This window comes from Strongylocentrotus purpuratus, unplaced genomic scaffold (assembly GCF_000002235.5).
Source record: "Strongylocentrotus purpuratus isolate Spur 01 unplaced genomic scaffold, Spur_5.0 spur5_scaffold_1, whole genome shotgun sequence".
NCBI classification, from domain to species: Eukaryota; Metazoa; Echinodermata; class Echinoidea; order Camarodonta; family Strongylocentrotidae; genus Strongylocentrotus; species Strongylocentrotus purpuratus.
Window position 1 is genome coordinate 11,150,389 of NW_022145594.1, and position 19,116 is coordinate 11,169,504.

Consider the following 19,116-nt stretch of genomic DNA (forward strand, 5'->3'; position numbering starts at 1 on the left):
TAACAGCAGTATTCGTTTCATCTAGCCAAAAGCTATTCTGCAGAACGATTCAAGGAATTCTTAAAAATTATTCTGTCCCAGAAGTAGATGTTTTTGTCGTTGTTGTTATCATCAGCATCGTCATCATCATCATCATCTTCCTCATCATTCGTACTGTGGCGGTCAAGTGTTCTTAAAAACGTTTGTAATTCAAAATATTTATATAATAAAGGTCATAATTTTGAAAATAATCGTAATTCTCAAGAATATAAGGTTTGTAATTTTCGAGATTGTGGAGGCTAGTTCGGCAGTGTCGACTTTACAAACTGGATTCCGTGTTCGGAATTAAGAACTTTCAGACCTTATGTACCATATTCCACTTTTTTTAATTATGGAACCTTTGGAAAGCGAACTTTACACAAAAATGAACCTTTAAAATCATGAATGTTATGTATACATTATTACCATGATCACTAAATGTATATCGTTATCAATGTTATAATTGTCATCATTACTCTCATTATCATCATCATTATTATCCCCATTCTGCTCATCATCATCATTACCAACACCATCATCACCATCATCATCATCATTAACAACACCATCATCATCATCATCACCATCATCATCATCATCACCATCATCACCATCATCATCATCATCATTACCAACACCATCATCATCATCATTACCAACACCATCATCATCATCATCATCACCATCACCATCATTACCAACACCATCATCATCATAATCATCATCATTACCAACACCATCATCATCATCATCATCATCATCATTACCAGCACCATCATCAGCATCATCATCATCATCATTAACAACACCATCATCATCATCATCACTATCATTACCAACACCATCATCATCATCATCATCATCATCATCATCACTATCATTACCAACACCATCATCATCATCATCATCATCATTACATACATGCCAACTGTTCAGATTAAAGAGGAACATTCCTCTTTTTGGGAGAAGATAATTATCATTTTAATGCAGGTGTTCCTCTTCCTGTACAAATTTGTCTGTAGTATTGAATAGGAGAGTTAGGATTGTTCCTCTTTTTTTTTTAAATAGCATAATTTGTACAGATTTCTGATTTTCAAATGTTGGCATGTATGTCATTACCAACACCACCATCATCATCATCATCATCATCATTACCAACACTATCATCATCATCACCATCATTACCAACACCATCATCATCATCATCACCATCATCAGTATCATTTTCAACACTGGACTTGCTATTATCTTCATCACTTTCCTTAGTAAACTCACCAATGTCATCATCATCACCATCGTCACTTTAATCATCATTTAGATCTTTACATCTTTACAATTACTGTAATCGTTAACATCATATCCACCATTTTAATCGCCTTTAGACACAGTAAACAGAGGCACATAATTAAGTTTCAAATTCAAATAAAGAAGTGATTTCACCAATGTACATTTGATGAGTAATTTCATTTATATTTATTTCTTCTCATTATTGGCGGTACATTGAATTTCGGCGCAAATGTAATAAGCTTCAGGAGGAAGAAAACGAGGCTCATTTAATTTCGAATCTTATCTGTATCCCTATCATTCTGATGACAGTACAGCAAAAGTAAACTAGATATTCGTGGAATAAAATATGATCAGGGTCTGGTGAAATAACTTAACAGGTTCGGTCGAGTGTGCTTGTAATATTTCATACCGGCAATGCAATGCCGTTCATTTTAGCCAGAGACCCTACGTTTTATTTCGCGTTTTTCGCATTAGGCTTTTAAAGGCCAATATAAAGTTTCGTCCCCATTACTTTTACATTCACAGGTAAGAAAATAAGAAGATCGTAAATTTTTTACTTATTTAGGACAGCAGTCAAATATGTGGTGGTTGGGGTCGAAATGTTTGATAATTTGTCTAAGAGTCTAAATTTTCGCAAGCTTTGTGGGCACAGAGATTTTAAAAATCTGCTCTAGCAACAGGAATTGGAAAAGCAAAATAAACAATGTTATTATTTCAATTGGCGACACATTGTCCTCACAATGTCTTAACATAGAAACGAAAATGTCCTACAGTAGTTCGAAACGACATTTCACTGCACCTTGTAGATAATTTGGCTGGTAACAGGATGTTGCATAATCGAATGTCAAGAAGAGGAGGAAGAAGAAGAAGAAGAACGAGAACAGGAATAAAAAGATGATGATGTTAAAGAAGCAGAAGGAGACAAAGAAGGGAAGGGAAGGAGAACATTAAGAAGGTGATGATGGCAAAAAAAGAAGAAGGGAACGTAGAAGAGGAGGGAGAAGAAGAAGTATGACAGTTTTTGGGAACAGTGTGTTTTCCATGATTTCCTTCTTTGCGTTATTTTAGAACCTGTTCCAGAAGAGAGTGATCAGAGACAAGATAATCATCAGACTGTAGCTCATCTTCACGTAGGTGGCGCCATTGCAGAAATCCCCAGAACATCTGCACATAATGAGAGAGGGAGCGGCAATATAGAGGGAGGAAGAGAGACGGGGAGATAGAGAGAGAGAGAGAGGGGGAAGAGGGGCGAGGAGCATTTGGGGGGCAAGGGAGAGAGATAGAAACGGGGAGAGAAAGAGCAAGTGAGGAGGGGAAAGGGAATGAAACATTAGTATTGAATTGAATTCGAAAGAATATCTTTATTATTTTATACATAGTTAAAAAACAGTTACAAGGATAATTTCCATTGGGTCCGTGTGAAACAATGTAAATACATCAAATAAACATAACAATCACATTATGGTACATCAAATGACATAATTAAAACTTACACAAAATAACAGGATCAAGATAAATATTTTTAAAAAATAACAATAGAATAGTACTGCCGGAAAAGTATATGAATATATATATATGAATAACAATAATCATGAGTGGCCAAACAAAAGTTCAAATTCAAATTGATAATAGGAATTATTACTAGTTCAAATAAACTACCGGAAATGATATATAAAATTAAAAATAAACAAATGTGGCTGGCCAAGATACCGCATTATTACAATTAATGATATGATAACAATTTGTTTTAAGCCAGTAAAATAACAATAAGGGGGAGGGGGTAGTACTTTTTTGCACTCAACGGGGAGGGGGGGGGGTATGGAACTCTTCTTCTTTTTTTTTTAATTCAACACCCTCCCCCCCCCCCCCCCCTTTATTTTTAGATTGAGCAACAACAAGGGGGCCTTGTATTCTTTTTCAAAAAGTAAAATTAACATTACCATCTTTTTTTAAAAAACCTATTTATTTTGTCCAGGGGAGGGGGCCGGCCCGCGTGCTCTCCCCCCCCCCCCCCGGATCCACCACTGCGCACACCCCTCCACACACATATCCACACGCACCCACGTGCACACAGACCCATACACACATTATACATACACAAATCCAGGAGATGCTTGTTGTTGTTCGTTTGGTATTATAAATGGCTATTAGTCAAATTTGACTATTGTTGCCAATTTCATCGCATCTCTTTCTTTTAATGTCTTGGTAAAATTATTATTTCTTTCTTTCTTTTTCCAATCTCATTTTAATATAATATTAGTCATAGTCTACAAAAAAATAAAAACAAAAAATTATTTCAAATTAAACCACGATCCGCACACAGTTCCAACTCACGCTGGCCCTGTCCTTTCTATGATGCCTTCTTACCAGCCCAGCGAGTTATGTAACGCCGTACGCTTCTCGGTTGATAAACTCAACCTAGGTCACTCTGGCATAGACAAGGGGGCGTCGTGTACCTGTATGTTTAGAGGGTTTATTTATTTATTAGGAGAAAGACCACTGCATAAGCAAAACACTTGTGGGCTTTATTAGTTTATATGAGTTAGTTCATGAGATTATTTATATAGCGCATGACTTTTAACTACTATAATCATTGGGGGTGACATGCTTTCGAGTAATGATATAGCAAGTTTTAATTGCTTTTTTTTTCCCCCAGCAGATTTCATGTATCCTTCTCTCTCTCTCTCCTCTCCACTTCCCTAAAGTTGTGTGTATGTATTAAGATATGTTTTTCGATTGGTCAAATAAATAATGTTAAATTGTTTCAATCATTATTTTTTTTTAAATTAAAAGAGGCCTAAATAAGATATATAGGTCTATACGATCAAAACTTCAAATAAGACACTAATACAGGTGTAGGCATAAGGTTATACACAAAAAACCTATTTTCTCTTCTATTCAGCTCAAATTGATTGCGGTTTCTGTTTTTCATCTCTTTTTGATTTTACTTTTTACATAATCGCTTCGTTCTAAAAACGAAGCGAGAAATTGCCATTTGTACATGAGAGTCACTGTTTCGTAAACATATCATAATGTCCTCTTCCTTGGAAATATTAACTTCTGACATTAACATGGCCCTTTCTATTATATACTTTGGACATTCTATCAAAAAATGTCTGACCGTTTCTAATGTTGGGCAGCTGTCACAGAAACCTGTGGAGTGGATGCCCAAACGCAAGAGGTCTTGGTTGAGTCCAGACACTCCCAGGCGTAGTCGCCTAAGAATAGTTTCAGTTTTTCTTCCCAATTTACAAGAATATTGTGAGATAACATTTGGCTGAAGGATTTTTAATGCCGATTGGGTATCATTCCACCTTTCTTGCCAAAGTAACTTTGAACTGTACAAAATTAAACTTGTCTTTTCAAATAAAGTCAATTTATTATGCATTTCAATTTCCTGAGTTAGAGCTTTTTTTGCGTAGAAGTCTGCCTTTTCATTTCCCACTATCCCACAGTGGCCTGGAATCCATTCCAAAGCGATTTCGATCCCTCTATATTTCAATCGGGTCGTTATTATAAATATTTCTGTGACAAAGGATTCGTCACTAAAATGTTTCAAGGCTGTGAGGGCACTTAAGCAGTCGCTAAAAATGACTGCACCTGTATAGATGTTTGTTTCTTCAATCCATTGAAGGGCAAGAACAATTGCAGCCAACTCGGCTCTATACGATGAGGTAAAATTCGCTAATCTTTTACATTGGTGTACAGAAAAGTGTGGGATATAGAAAGCAGCCGAGCATTGGCTCTTCTCCGGAAACTTAGATCCATCTGTATATATATGCAACTGGTTCGACCATTTTGTATTAATCAATTTTAAGCTTTGTTGCTGTAGTTCATTCGGATGGTCGGCTTTTGAAATCCGAGAGCTCAACTCGGTCGAAACCAGTGGGGGTTCAAAAAGCCATGGCGGAAATGGGGATGGTACGGCAGTTTCTGTCATGAAGTTTTTTATTTTACTCTGGGTTCTATACCCGAAAGGTTTACTAAGAAAGTCTTTGTAATGTATGGTGGCCCTGAAGGGACATCGCGAATAGACTAAATCTTGAAAAATATGCGATAAAATTCACGATATCGTCAATTTTATCGCATATTTTTCACGAAGAAATTCACGAAATTGACGATATCGTGAACTTTATCGTGAACTTTTCACGATGAAATTGACGATATCGTGAATTTTATCGTAAAAAGTTCACGATATAAAGTTCACGATATCGTCAATTTCGTGAATTTCTTCGTGAAAAATATGCGATAAAATTGACGATATCGTGAATTTTATCGCATATTTTTCACGATTTAGTCTATTCGCGATGTCCCTTCAGGGCCACCATAGTAATGTACTGGGAAAATAGTTTGGCCCTTTCTTTCTACTCACATCTATCATAATTCTGTTCAGAAAACCATCGAATAATCTTTACCTGCAAGCTTCTCCGTGTAGCACAGAGTCCCATTCAAGGCTCAGCCCGATCTCGTCGTCTATACCGTCCTGGAAAGGCTGTAGATAGTCCAAGACCTGGTTGGGGTTCGTGGTGCACCCATCGACCGTGTTGCTGGGACTGGCACACCCGAGGTACAGCACGTGGAAGGTACTCCACTCTGTAGTAATAATAATGATACTATTAACAATAATAATAACAATGGCTTCTTATATAGCGCACATGTCCGCCTCGTCGTGACGCTCCTGGCGCTGCCCGATTATTACCAGCTGGCTTTAAAGCGAGTCTGCCATTAAGGCGCTCTAGCATTTCAAGGAATTAATTATTGCCAGGTACCCACTAACATCACCTGGGTTGAGCACAGATAATATTAGGCCTAACAATAATAGTAATGATGGCAATAATAACAATAATATTATTCATAATGACAATATGATATATATGTATATATACATAATGATTATTATCATCGCTATAATCCCAATTAGTATCATTTTTATTATGAATACTATTATCGTTACTACTTTTAATATTAAGAATATTATTATAATTAATTTCTTCTTATCTCATCAAAAACGTTTCTGTTCTCAACATATTAGTTTGTTTAATTAATTATGTCTTACATTGTACTACCCTTATATAACTTGATTACTGTAATATGCTTTGTATTGTATTATTGTATTATTGCAAATTATGTCCTGAAGTATGTTAAACTGTAACTTATGTGTATTTTACTTTCTTTCTTGAATTCTTGCCCACAATACAACTTCCACACAGCTGCGCCAGGAGTGTCATTTTTGACAGACATGGCGCATTATAAATGTTCACTATTATTATTATTATTATTATTAGTTATCATCATTATTGTTGTTGTTGCTTTTATTATTATTATTAATCTCATTATTATTGTTGGTGTTGTTTTTGTTGCTGTTATTATACTTATACTTATTATCATATCTTACCTCCATTGTAGATGAAGCCCACTTCAGCATTCAGCTTCTCGCAGCCTAATGCCCCCGAGCAGTCCAGGGGTTCAAGGGCCTTAGGATGGTAGCAGTTGGCGTAGTCAGGCCATGTTGAGACAGTTGAGTTCGTCGTCACATTATTACGACTCCACTGCTCTGCAAATCGGCTGTCACTCAGAGTGGAGGTAAAGCATGAATAGCAGTGTTGAGTCGACCCTGATTGACAAAAGAAAACAAAAGTATATTTATCTTAAAGCCACACTGTACTACTTGTAGCTACTTGCTCCCTTTATATAGAAAACAATGCCTAATCGGTGACCATTGGTCCCCCATGATCCTCTTTTTCTTATGTTAATTGAGAGTTGAGTTGATGAGATATCCACCTGTCCAGTGACCTTCCAGGGTGGTCTAATCCCTCCTATAAACTAGTACAGAGGAGCTTTAAATTGATGAGTCATATAATCAATCAATCGAGTGTTAAGGACCGTCAGTACTAGTTTGGCTAAGATGGATTAGACCACACAGCGAGATCACTGACAGGTGGCTATTTCTTCAACTCAGCTCTCAAATAACATAAGAAATAGAGGATCATGGGTGACCAACAGGCACCGATTGGGAACGTTTTCTATATAGAGGGAGCAAGTAGCTACAAGTAGGACAGTGGGGCTTTAAATAGATAAACTCATGAATGGATGAATAATGTTTACTAATGATTGAAAGAATGATCAAATGAATGAATGAATGAATGTATGAATATACAATTAAATGAATGAATAGATAAATGAATGAAGAAAGAAATTAATTAATAAAGAAACAAGCAAAGAAATTTTAGAAAAATATTTATATAATAATAATGATTGAAATCATGATCAAAAAGAATGAACGAATGAATGAATGAATGAATAGATAAATTAATAAATGAAGAAACAAGCAAAAAAGATTTTGACACGTTTGTATATAATGTAACCAATTTCGTACACTTCCTTCTCTTTATAATCCTACACTCACCAAAAAAAAACATAGCATTCTATACATTTCTTTTATTTCTAAAATTATCAGTCTCTCCATTTCTGTAATATGCTATCGATAATGCTTACTATCATAAAGTCGGGAGACGACAGAAAGAGATAGAGACAGAGAGGTAGAGAAAGAAAGAGAGAGGGGAATGAGAGTTGGGGGAGAGAGGAGAAAGAAAGAGAGAGAGAGGAGAGAGAGAAAGAGAGAGAGTTATATGTTTGTTTTTAATAATGTTTTTCATGTTTATGTTCTCATGTTCTCATGGTCTATGTTTTATGTAATGTTTGACCAATGTCTAATTTTTATAATAATAATGTAAAAACAAACAAATACACAAACTAGGTGAACACACCCTAACAAGCCAAAAACCTGGCTTTCATTGTATTCACCTTTTACCACTTATCCACTTATGTTTTGTATGTAGTCCGTACCTTGTTTCTCATTTAATGCTATGCCTGTTTGTTTTTGTTTTAATCTTCTTAATCGTTTGATTGAAATGTCATAGTTTTATATGGTTTTATTACACATCGTTTTTGATTGATGTTGGAATTTGGAAATGAATGATTTGATTTGAATTAAAAGAGAGTGAGGGGAGAGAGAAAGAGAGGGAGAGAAAGAGAAAAGAGAAAAAGGGAAAGAAAGAGGAAAGAAGGGAGAAAAAGAAAGAAATGGCGGTATACTATTTCAACCAAAAAAAATCCTTCGAGCAATCGTGTGTAAGGAGTTTCAAGGGAAAAGAAAAGAACATGATTATTTATATACAGACTACAAACTATATAGGCTTGTATATATACAAACCTGTTTGAAACAGAGTGAACAACGCGAGTAGCGCAAGGCTCGAATACATCTTCCTGGTGATCAAAAGGAAAGGGATAACAAAAATATTTTTTTTAAAGTAAGAATATAACAAATACAAGCGACTTGGTAGGATTTTCCTGTTTAAAAGGAAAATATTTCTTTAAAAATCCATCAACCGATGTTATCTAATCTTTTCATGTATCATATCATAAACATATCCCAATATAATTGTTGTAGAATGTTTTTCATTCACGTAATGAAGATTCGGGAGAGAGAGAGAGAGAGAGAGAGAAGGAAGATAAAGACGAGGGAGAGAGAGAGAGAGAGAAACAGAGGGAAGAAATAGAAGAGAGAGAAAAGAACAAAGAGAGACGAGAGGAGAAAGAGAGAAAGAAAGAGAAAAAAGGGAGAAGGTGAAAAGAGAAAAAAAGAGGTCGGTATACTATTTCAACAAAAAAATTGGAACATATACAAGAGCCTTGGTATCATTTTCCTGTTCAAAAGAAAAATAATACAATTGATATTCCTAGAAGTTCGTGATCATTACCCCTTGTTACATATATAATGACAATGGTGATAATGATAATAATAATAATAATAATAATAATAATAATAATAATAATAATAATAATAATAATAATAATAATAATAATAATAATAATAATAATAATGATAATGATAATAATAATAATAATAATGATAATAATAATAATAATAATAATATTAATAATAATAATAATAGTAACAATAATAATGACAATAAAATAATAGTTGTGATATTATAATAGTAATAATAACAATAAAAGTAATAATAATAATGGTCTTGATTTGAAGGGGAAAAAATGAAAAAAATGATTTTAACAATAATATAAATATCCATAAGCCTGCTAGTCGGAGGGTGCTGGGCCTGGAACGATAATAACATTTTCAAATAAATGCCTCTTCTCAAATGCCGTTTGTATGTGATTGATTATCAAACTGCGTAAAAAATTAAAATAAATCTTTTGGAAGCCGATTATTTGTGAAATCACTGAATTGGAAATCCAAGAAAAGGAATTATTCTTTAAATTATTTCTATCGATAATTTAATGAAAGAGCAATCAAGGCAAAAACGGTTTAAAATTACGCATCGCAGTCGTTGGTGTGTTTTCTCATACCCGAAATCTATAACATGATCTAGGTATTGTAAGTTCTCAGGATTTAAAGTTTATCGATGTTAGGGGTATATTTCCACAAAAAGAGTAATACAATTCGGAATAAATGGCTAAATTCCTATTCGATTTAAACGTAACAAGTCAAAAAGATAAGAAGTCAAATTATTTACATCCACCCCCAAGCCCGAATTTCTGCCTTCGATTTATCATTGTTTCAAGCCAAGACAACTTAAACATTCACGTTGATATCGTGTGCTTGGATACAGGAGGGCGGTGACTCATATCAATGTACATGGATGTAGCGCCCTCGTGGCTCTAAATATACTATATACAAATTAATGTTTATTTCTCCCCAACGAAGTAACCAGCTTGTCTTCGGAAAAGTCGGATAGTTGACATTCGATTTCTTTAATTTAAAATAAAGAAAATTTCTTCTTTATCTCTTTCATTTTACGCCAATATGTAAGTACATATATAATTATATACACCACTTACCTTTAGTCAACGATCCGGATAAAACTTGGAGAACACGACTACTTCTTTTAAAAGTTTCAGCCTTTGTGCGTTGGTATATATTGCTGCTAAGCAGATAAAACGAAGTGATTGCAAAAGGCAGCATACCGATCACATGATCTCAGATATGGCATGGCATGGGTACCACCACTTAAGGGGCAACGGCATTACTTTTGAGGAGTGCAAAAGAAAAAAAAATGGTGGATGATATATAGAAAAACTCACACAAATCGACTGCGGGGATGGTGTAGAAGGGGACATGTTTTTCATTTAAGAATCGCTTCATTCTTTATAACCCCTGTCTTTCTCCTTTTCTTTCTCGCTAACTCTTTCTTCTCTCTCTTTATTCAAATATGGGGTGTATACGCCCCCCCCCCCTCTTCTCGCTACACAGTGCTACGCCAGTGGATATCATGTCATTACTTGTTCTGTTTTTAAGGGGGTGTCGCGAGTGTATTCGGTTGACGGCATTTCAAAATATGCTTAACTCTGTCAATATTAGCATTCAAATTCAAGTGATTTTCTTTTCATGCAAATTGTCAAAACAATCTTTTCAAAAAGGTATGAATTCGAATATTGAGCAGATTCTTTGTTAACAAATATTTGTCTTCGTTTTGGAGACTCCTTCGAACTTGTTTGATTTATTGGTCACTGCATACAGCAAATAAATGAGTCTACAAAATACTTTTGCAAAGTCTTTGTTATCACATAATATGGTGAAGTAAAACATATTTCTTTTCTTTAGATATTACTAAAGCGATAGCAAACGTTATTTTCATACTATTGAGGTAATCCCGACTTTGACCCTTTTTTCACGAAATGCCAACGGCTTGATTTGCATTTCGTTTTTGTTCTTCTTTCCGATTCCCTTATTTAAACAAGATGTGTACAATTCCCATCATTTCAGAAAAAAATGGTTTGGTCTGGTGTGGGTCTGGTGTGGGTCTGGTGTCGGTCTGGTGTCTGTCTGGTGTCGGTCTGGTGTGGGTCTGGTGTGGGTCTGGTGTGGGTCTGGTGTCGGTCTGGTGTCGGTCTGGTGTCGGTCTGGTGTCTGTCTGGTGTGGGTGTGGTGTGGGTCTGGTGTGGGTATGGTGTGGGTCTGGTGTCGGTCTGGTGTCGGTCTGATGTGGGTCTGGTGTGGGTCTGGTGTGGGTCTGGTGTGGGTCTGATGTGGGTTTGGTGTCGGTCTGGTGTCGGTCTGGTGTCGTCTGGTGTCGGTCTGGTGTTGGTCTGGTGTGGGTCTGGTGTGGGTCTGGTGTGGGTCTGGTGTGGGTCTGGTGTGGGTCTGGTGTGGGTCTGGTGTCGGTCTGGTGTCGGTCTGTGTCGGTTTCGCTGGTGTGACTAAGGTATAATTACTGATCGGTGTTATATTACGAAAGAAGATGCACTTAGAATTGCTGATAGAAATGCACATGTCCGGATTCTTAATTTTGATTTAAAAATTTCCCAAGACTTTGTAGAACGATTGTAATTCATGATAATAATCATAGTGGCTACTTGTATAGCACAAAGGTCCACCTTTCGGTGCTCATGGCGCTTGGAGAAAAATATATGTAACAAACATAAGAAAGAAAAAAAAAGAAATTCGAATAATTGCAATAATTACAACGAAAAAATCAAATAGGTTTTCACTTATGAATTGAATGTTTCTGTTGATGACAAGGTATTTGTAGAGGGAGATCATTCCAGAGTTTCGGACCCATGGCTGAGAAAGCCCGATCGCCCCCACGCATGTATTCTAGTTATATGAAGCAATAGCGTGCCTGATGACGAGCGAAGACTTCATGTGGGATGTTTACTCCTGATCAAGGATATTTCCCCTGTGGTTGCAAGTTTCAAGTTTTCAACTTCACTTGCTTTCCTCGTTTCTTTTACACGATCGGCTCGTTTGCCACACGCGCACATCTTTAATCTTCTTCTTCTTCTCTTTATTTTTCTTCTCATTATTCTTTCTCGCCGTTTTCTTTTTCAACTTCAGTAAAGTCGGAACGGATATCATGTGATATTTATTCATTCTGAAAATGCTACTGTCCAGATCATAATAACGATTATCAAAAAATCTCCATCACCATCCCTACCGCCATTATATACTTCGTGTCCGTGAGCTTACTTTGTCATCTCCTCGTCTGTCTTGCCATAGAGGCGCCCTCTACGACATAAAACGCAGAATGGGCTCACCCTGGTCACCCAGGCCAATCAGATCAGGGGGGGTGTTTCACAAAGATCCTAAGTTGGACTTAAAAATTATGGAAAGTCATTAGCATCTTTGAAAATATTTTGTAAAAGTTATTTTGAAAGGCATAAATTGTTTATTCAAATCATTCATATTTTCTATCATCAAGGAGATTTCATGTTCTGGATGTGGAATTTATAAAAAGTCTAAAATACTTGAATTTCTGCTTTTGAATATATTTCATTTTAAGACTCCAATGGCTGTCCATAATATCTAAGTCCAACTTAGAGTTAAGTTCTACTTAGGATCTTTGTGAAACACCCCCCAGGACCCGTTTCACAAAGCCTTTTTTTCAGTGGCAAATGACAAAAATCAATGACAAATCTGCTGATGACCAATCAGAAGCAAGGATTTCAGTAGCTTATAACTAAAACTGCCATTTGTCACTGATGACAAGTTTTGTGAAAAAAGCTTGCCATCTAGAACAAACATTAAACAAAAAAGAGGATGATTTGTGGTCTAGTAGATAGGTCACTGACCTACGGATCACAAGGTAATATATGTTGGCCAAACTCCTGCCACGGCGCTAACATCCTTTGGCAGGCCATTAATTGAATATTTGCACCATTCGACTAAGGTGTTGTATAAATTACATGATAAGCAGCGTTGAAAATTAAAGATAAGAGTTAGAAGAATTTACTGGGGAATGAAGATCATCTGAACGCTCTGTTGGCTTTCATAAAAGCCACATATAAATACCACTCATTATAGATATAGGTCTAAACGCCAAAGTTTAATATGTCGTTATTCGCCTTTTATCTCTTGGAGAGGAAGGAAAGGAAGGAAAGGAAAAGTATAGTTTAGCACTGTACAGTTAATCCCTATTATTAATAAAATATTCGCACCCTGTTCCTGGTTGACACCTAAATTATTGCCCGCACCATCGAATGAACGGAAGCTGTGATACCCACTGACTCAATACTCGAGCCAGAGGAAAAGAAACAGCGCCATCTTTTAATCACTGGTGAATAATTCGAAAAAAGTATAGCAAGGCGGAAATAATCTTTTTAGATTGGACAGCCAACAACTAAATCTCTGTGTGGCCATGCCTTGAACCATAATGCATGGCCCTGCAGAGTTGTTTTTTCTGTTCGGGACCGGGGAGAAATGCAATGAATTCTTGATTATTTATTGCATTTTCTTCGTTTTTTGTACTTGTAGGGGCGGCCCCGTACCCTAGCCCCCGCTGCGTACAGTCATGATTCAGTGGCTAAGCAATGGTCTCGTTACTGTGAGGCCCCAGGATCGAAACCGTGTCGATCAGCTATATTAGTGCCCTTGTGTGAGGCATTAATCCTCATTACTGTCAGTTATAAATTAAGGACATAGGTCCCCTATTTAATTAGCACACTAGCACACACATGCTTTAGCAGTCACACAAAACAAACACTCGAACATTGTTATTCAATAAAATTTGAGAATGTATACTATTATATTAATCTATAAGAAATAAATCGTTGTCAAAATCATTCCATAAATTGGGGTAAAATTGATTATTCCACCATTATGACCGACAGTGGATTTACGGCAACATTCCACGATTTGTTACGAGTTGTCTCGGATAACTACGAGCAACTTAAGGGCATTTTACGACCTGTTAACGTGTTGTTACGAATAATTACAAGTTAGTTACGAGTATTTACGAGTCCTTACGATTTTGCAGTTTTATACCTTTCCCCAAATCGTAAACAATACGTTATGTATAATCGTACGGTACTCGTAACTAAACGTAAAGTGCTCGAAATAACTCGTAACGATCAGTAAAGCCATCGTAAAACGACCCGAATGAAAGCGTAAATAAAAATTCGTTGATAATCCGTAAGAAATCGTAAACTAACCTTTTAAAAGCGTTAAATTGTTACGAATCATTTATGGATTCTTGCGAGCAGTTTACGGGTGGTGACGTGTTGTTGCGAGCGGTTTACGAGCGGTTTACGATACTAAGGGATCGTTACGAGCTATTTACGGAAAATCTATCCGTAGATAATCATAAGAAGATTTTCGACATGTCAACAAATTTGCCTCTCCTTTCACGGATTCTTAAGAGTGTCTTCGAGTTGTGACGAGTTATATGAATAACAGGGATTTATTTACGGATGCTTGCGATTGACTACGAGTTGGTGATCCGTAAGGACTCGTAAGACAAATCCATGTATGTGAAGGGTATATAAACTCTCTACAATAATCTATGCACACACTAAATACACCGTGCACTAAACTATGTATTTTGTTCAGACCGTTAATGGCAATTTAATTTACTCTTACAAAGTACAATAATCAGGATCATTTGTTCCATGTCAATACTGTACAATAAATGGCATATAGCACCAGTCGAATAGGCATTGCTAGGCGCGGATCCAGGGGGAGCGGGCCTCCCCCCCCCCCCCCCCGCAAAAAAGAGAGAGAGAGAGAGAGAGAGAGAGAAGGAAAAGAAGGGAAAGAGGAGAGAAAGGGAAAGAAAAAGGAGGAAGAAGAAGAGAAAAGGGGGAAAGATGGAGATCGGAGGGCCGAAAAGGCCTTGCCTCCCAGCTGTTATTCCCCCCCCCCCCATCAAAAATAGAGAGAATGAAGGAAAGGGAAAGAAAAAGAAAAAGAGGAGATAAAGGGAAGGAAAAAAGAGGAAGAAGAAAAGAAAAGAAGGGGAATATCAGTTGCAATTTTTTCCCGCCAACAAGTTAAAGTTCGGGGGGGGGGCAAAAAGGTTTAATCAAAAAAGGCAAAAGAGATTAATCTCACCAATAACGTGAGGATCGGGGGGGGGTGAAAGGCCCTTGCCTTCCCCAGCAAATCTAAAACAGAGAGAAGGAAGGGAAATGAAAGGTAAAGAGGAGAGAAAGGGGACTAAGAGAAAGAAGATAGGTAAGGGAGATCAGTTACGATTTTTTGTGCCAACAAGGTGTAGATCGGGGGGGGGGCACTGGCGTACTGATTGGGGGGGGGAGGGGGCTGGGGTGACAGATGCCCTCCAAATATAATTCAAACGTGGTTTATTTATAATTCGATACCGGTGATTTACAAGTATTGCTGAAATGATTTTCAATTTTCCGAGATTTTTTCCTCAATGTTTAGTAATTTATACTTTTTTATGCGTTTGTTGGAAAATGGCAAATTCATGAAGAAAGAAAGAAAAATAGTGACCTGCCTTTTGTCACAAAATATTAAGGTGTCAAAATTTGTTCATCTGACCGTAAAGTTAAATGCATAAAAAAAACACTTGACTTACGGTAGCTCTGCCCCCTGGACCCCACATAGGGCCCTAAGGCGTAAGCCTGGATGTTAATCTGACAATAAATTAATGTATAAAACCCCTGAGCTTCTGGGGTCTCCGCCTCCTGGACCTCACGCCAATTAATGTCCTGCCACTGTCAGAAATAATGTATCAAAATATGTAAATCTGATCGTAATCAAATGCCTAAAACCCTTGAGCTTCCGGGGCTTCGTCCTTCGACCCCATCAGGGGTCCTAAGGCGAGCCCCTGCATGCTTATCTGACCGTTTTAAATGCATAAACCCCTGAGCTTCTGGGGGCTCCGTCCCGTGGACCCAACACCAATTAGTGACCTGCCAGTGTCACAAATAAGGTATCATTATGCTCGTCTGACCCTAATTAAACGCCTAAACCCCTGAGCTTCCGGGGCTCTGCCCCCTAAACCACACCAATGGCCCTAAGGCGGGCCCCTGGATTCTCATCTGACCGTAATATATTGCTTAAAACCTGTAAGTTACCGGGTGCTCCGCCTCCTGGACAACGAACCAATTTGTGTCCTGCCAGTGCACAAATAAGGTATCAAAATATGCTCATCTGACCCTAATTTATTGCCAAAACCCTTGAGCTTCTGGGGGCTCCGCTCCCTAGACCCCCACGCCAATTCGTGACCTGTCAGTGTCACAACTACGGTATCAAAATATGCTCATCTGACGGTAATTTAATGTATAAAACCCCTGAGCTTCTGGGGCCTCCGCCTCCTGGCCCTGGACCCCACACCAATTTGTGTCCTGCCAGTGTCACAAATAAGGTATCAAAATTTGTTCATCTTACAGTAATTAAATTCCTACGCTCCTCTGAGCTTCTGGGGGCTCCATTCTTGACCCCCGCAACGATCTACCTGATCGTAAATCCCTCCCCCTGGATTTTTTTTCTACCCCCCCCCCCCCCCGTCCCCAAACGTTTTTGCTCATTTCGCCACTGACGGTGTCACCATTACGGACCAATATTTGGCTCGCATGATTTCAAACTTGGGTCCCCCCCCCCCCCTAAGAAATCCTGGATCCGCGCCTGGGCACTGCAAAGGTGTTTTCCCCTCCATTTTCTGTTCATAGCTATTAGGGGTCAAGTACTTGTGCATGCGTATCACAGGATATTCTTATAGGCATACCGCTTTCCATGAGTTAACTAAACCAATCATGCAGCACCCCCCCCCCCTTTCCCCCCCCCCCCCCCCCCCCCCCCCCCATTTCATGCACGCCCAGTCAAAGAGCAGGAAACCATTTATTTAACATTCCAAACACACCAAATAAGTATTCTACAGTGTAGGAGCTTTTTGGTCAAAATACAAATTCCTCCACGCCGTTTAAAACTTGTTGGGACTTTGATACGTTTGTGTAGTAAAGTTTTTCACGGGTGCATCGATTCCAAAATGCTTCATAATGCTTCCAAAAAACATGCAATAAAGCATTAAGTACCCTTAATCTTCATATACATCAGCTGGGGCGTCTATATACACCACCGGCCCGCCCCTACCCCACGGTCCCCACCTCAAACGATCTTATAATAAGATATTAGACCCTACATCAGAGGCGGCCCTCCCGGGGGCAGGGGGGCACAGTGCCCCCCCCCCCACTTTTTCAGATACCCCCAAAATGCCCCTAGTCACATAGGAAAAGTGCCCCTTTTATTTTGTAAGAAGTGCCCCTTTTACATAGGAAAGGTGCCCCTTTTACTTTGACAAGTGCCCCTATTACTTAGTAAAAGTGCCCCTTTCCCCTTTTCACCTCTGACGAGTGGCCTTTTTATTTTTGACACGTGCCCCTTTTCCTTCGACATGTTCCCATTTTCCTTTGCAATAAATGTTCATTTTCCATTCTCATGAATCTTGAAATTATCTTGAATAAGTGCCCTTTTTAATCTCTAGTAAGTGCCTCTTTTCAGGTACGAGAAGTGCCCCTTTTCACTTTTAATAAGTGCCCCCTTCACCTCCGATGATTGCCCTATTCAAAACTGAGAGGTGCTCTTTTTACTTTGACAACTTCCCCTTTTTTCCTTTGTAAGAAGTGCCCCTTCTCCTTTTAATAACTACCCCTTTTTTAACTCGGATGAGCGCACCTTTCATTTTAACATGTGCCCCTCTTATTTTCTAATAAGTGCCCCTTTTCCTTATGATAAGTGCCCCCATTAAAAAGAGAGAGCTCCTTCCCCTTCTCATAACTTCCCCTTTCCCTTTCTAATAAGTGCCCCTTTTCCTTATGATAAGTGCCCCCATTAAAAAGAGAGAGAGCTCCTTCCCCTTCTCATAACTTCCCCTTCCCCTTCTCATAACTGCCCCTTTCAACAAATGCACATTTTCCTTTATTATAAGTGCCCCTTTTACATTTTCATAAGTGCCCCTTTTCATATCTGGTCAGTGCCCCTTTGCAACTCTGATAATTCCCCTTTTAATAATGATACGTGCCCCTTTTCCTTTTTAATAAGGGACATATCCCCTTTTCACCTCTTATAAATGACCCTATTAAAATCTGATGGGTGCCCCTTTTCCGTCAACAAATGCCTATTTCCCATTTTCGTAAACGCCTCCTTTTCATCACTGGTGAGTGCCTCTTTTCAAGTGAAAAAATGCCTCATTTTCACCTCTTATAATTATCCTTTGTACTTATACACGTGCTCCTTTTCTTTTCTAATAAGTGTCTTATCCCGGCCTTTCCATAATTGTCCCCTTTTCATGTAATCATTAAACGTGCCCCTTATTTAAAGCGACTAAGAGCAGTTTCCCCCAAAGTTCGCTCGCTGCGCTCGCTCGCATTTAAAGATTATATAATTATGTTACTTATCAAAGGTCTTTTCAGTCTTCCGTTATGAGAATGTGCTTATAACCCCATCACGATTGGCTTTTTCCCTCTTTATAAGATGTAATTTTTCGCACTGCGACCTCACAGATCTTTAAAAATTTTCTCACTCGCTTCGCTCCCTCGTAAATGCATATTCAGACATCACACCCAACTGTAAAGTTTGATGCTTAAGCGATATCTTGTATGATGTATGAAGAGAAACAAATATTGAAATCATCCCTGATAATGTAATCACAATGTAGGGGTATATACCAATGTCTAAAAATTGTATATTTTCGCTTTGAGATTTCCCACTGTAGGTGCCCTTTTTTCCAGAAAGTGCCCTTTTTTGTTGGTGCCCCCCCCCCCCCCCACTTTGAAAGTCGCTCGGCCGCCCCTGCCTGTCATACAAAGGCTGGATCGCGCCGACCTAGCAATAAATCTTTCCAGTTTGTATACTGTAACTTTGTATTGGCTGTCGGATTGGCTGAGACCACGTAGGCTGCGTCAGCTAGACCTAAACACTTCAAAAGGTCAACGGACTTTGGTAGAGTAATACATCATATTGACACAAAATGATTACATGCAGACATTTTATTACCGGTTCTGGCCTAAAAAAATCGTTGCATATATGTACCCAACCACACATCGGTGAGC

At 38.1% G+C, this 19,116-nt stretch overlaps 1 protein-coding gene across 1 annotated transcript; it reads right to left on the reverse strand.

Moving 5' to 3' along the window:
- Window positions 1–2,280: 2,280 nt before the first annotated feature.
- Window positions 2,281–10,272, reverse strand: LOC100891773. Its single transcript, XM_003729762.3, has 5 exons — window positions 10,168–10,272; window positions 8,519–8,571; window positions 6,701–6,919; window positions 5,721–5,898; window positions 2,281–2,469 (listed from the first exon to the last, which is right to left on the reverse strand). The coding sequence occupies exons 2-5, from the start codon at window positions 8,565–8,567 to the stop codon at window positions 2,370–2,372; spliced, it is 546 nt and encodes a 181-aa protein (XP_003729810.2). The 5' UTR covers window positions 8,568–8,571; window positions 10,168–10,272; the 3' UTR covers window positions 2,281–2,369.
- Window positions 10,273–19,116: the final 8,844 nt, after the last annotated feature.

What these genes read in the sequence shown, in the direction of transcription:
- LOC100891773 (XM_003729762.3), bottom strand. Translation starts at nt 8,567, where the DNA reads ATGTATTCGAGCCTTGCGCTACTCGCGTTGTTCACTCTGTTTCAAACA. An exon ending in GGGCTTCATCTACAATGGAG is followed by an intron (nt 5,899 to 6,700) that starts GTAAGATATGAT and finishes TTATTACTACAG; the next exon opens with AGTGGAGTACCTTCCACGTG. An exon ending in CTACACGGAGAAGCTTGCAG is followed by an intron (nt 2,470 to 5,720) that starts GTAAAGATTATT and finishes CATTATGTGCAG; the next exon opens with ATGTTCTGGGGATTTCTGCA.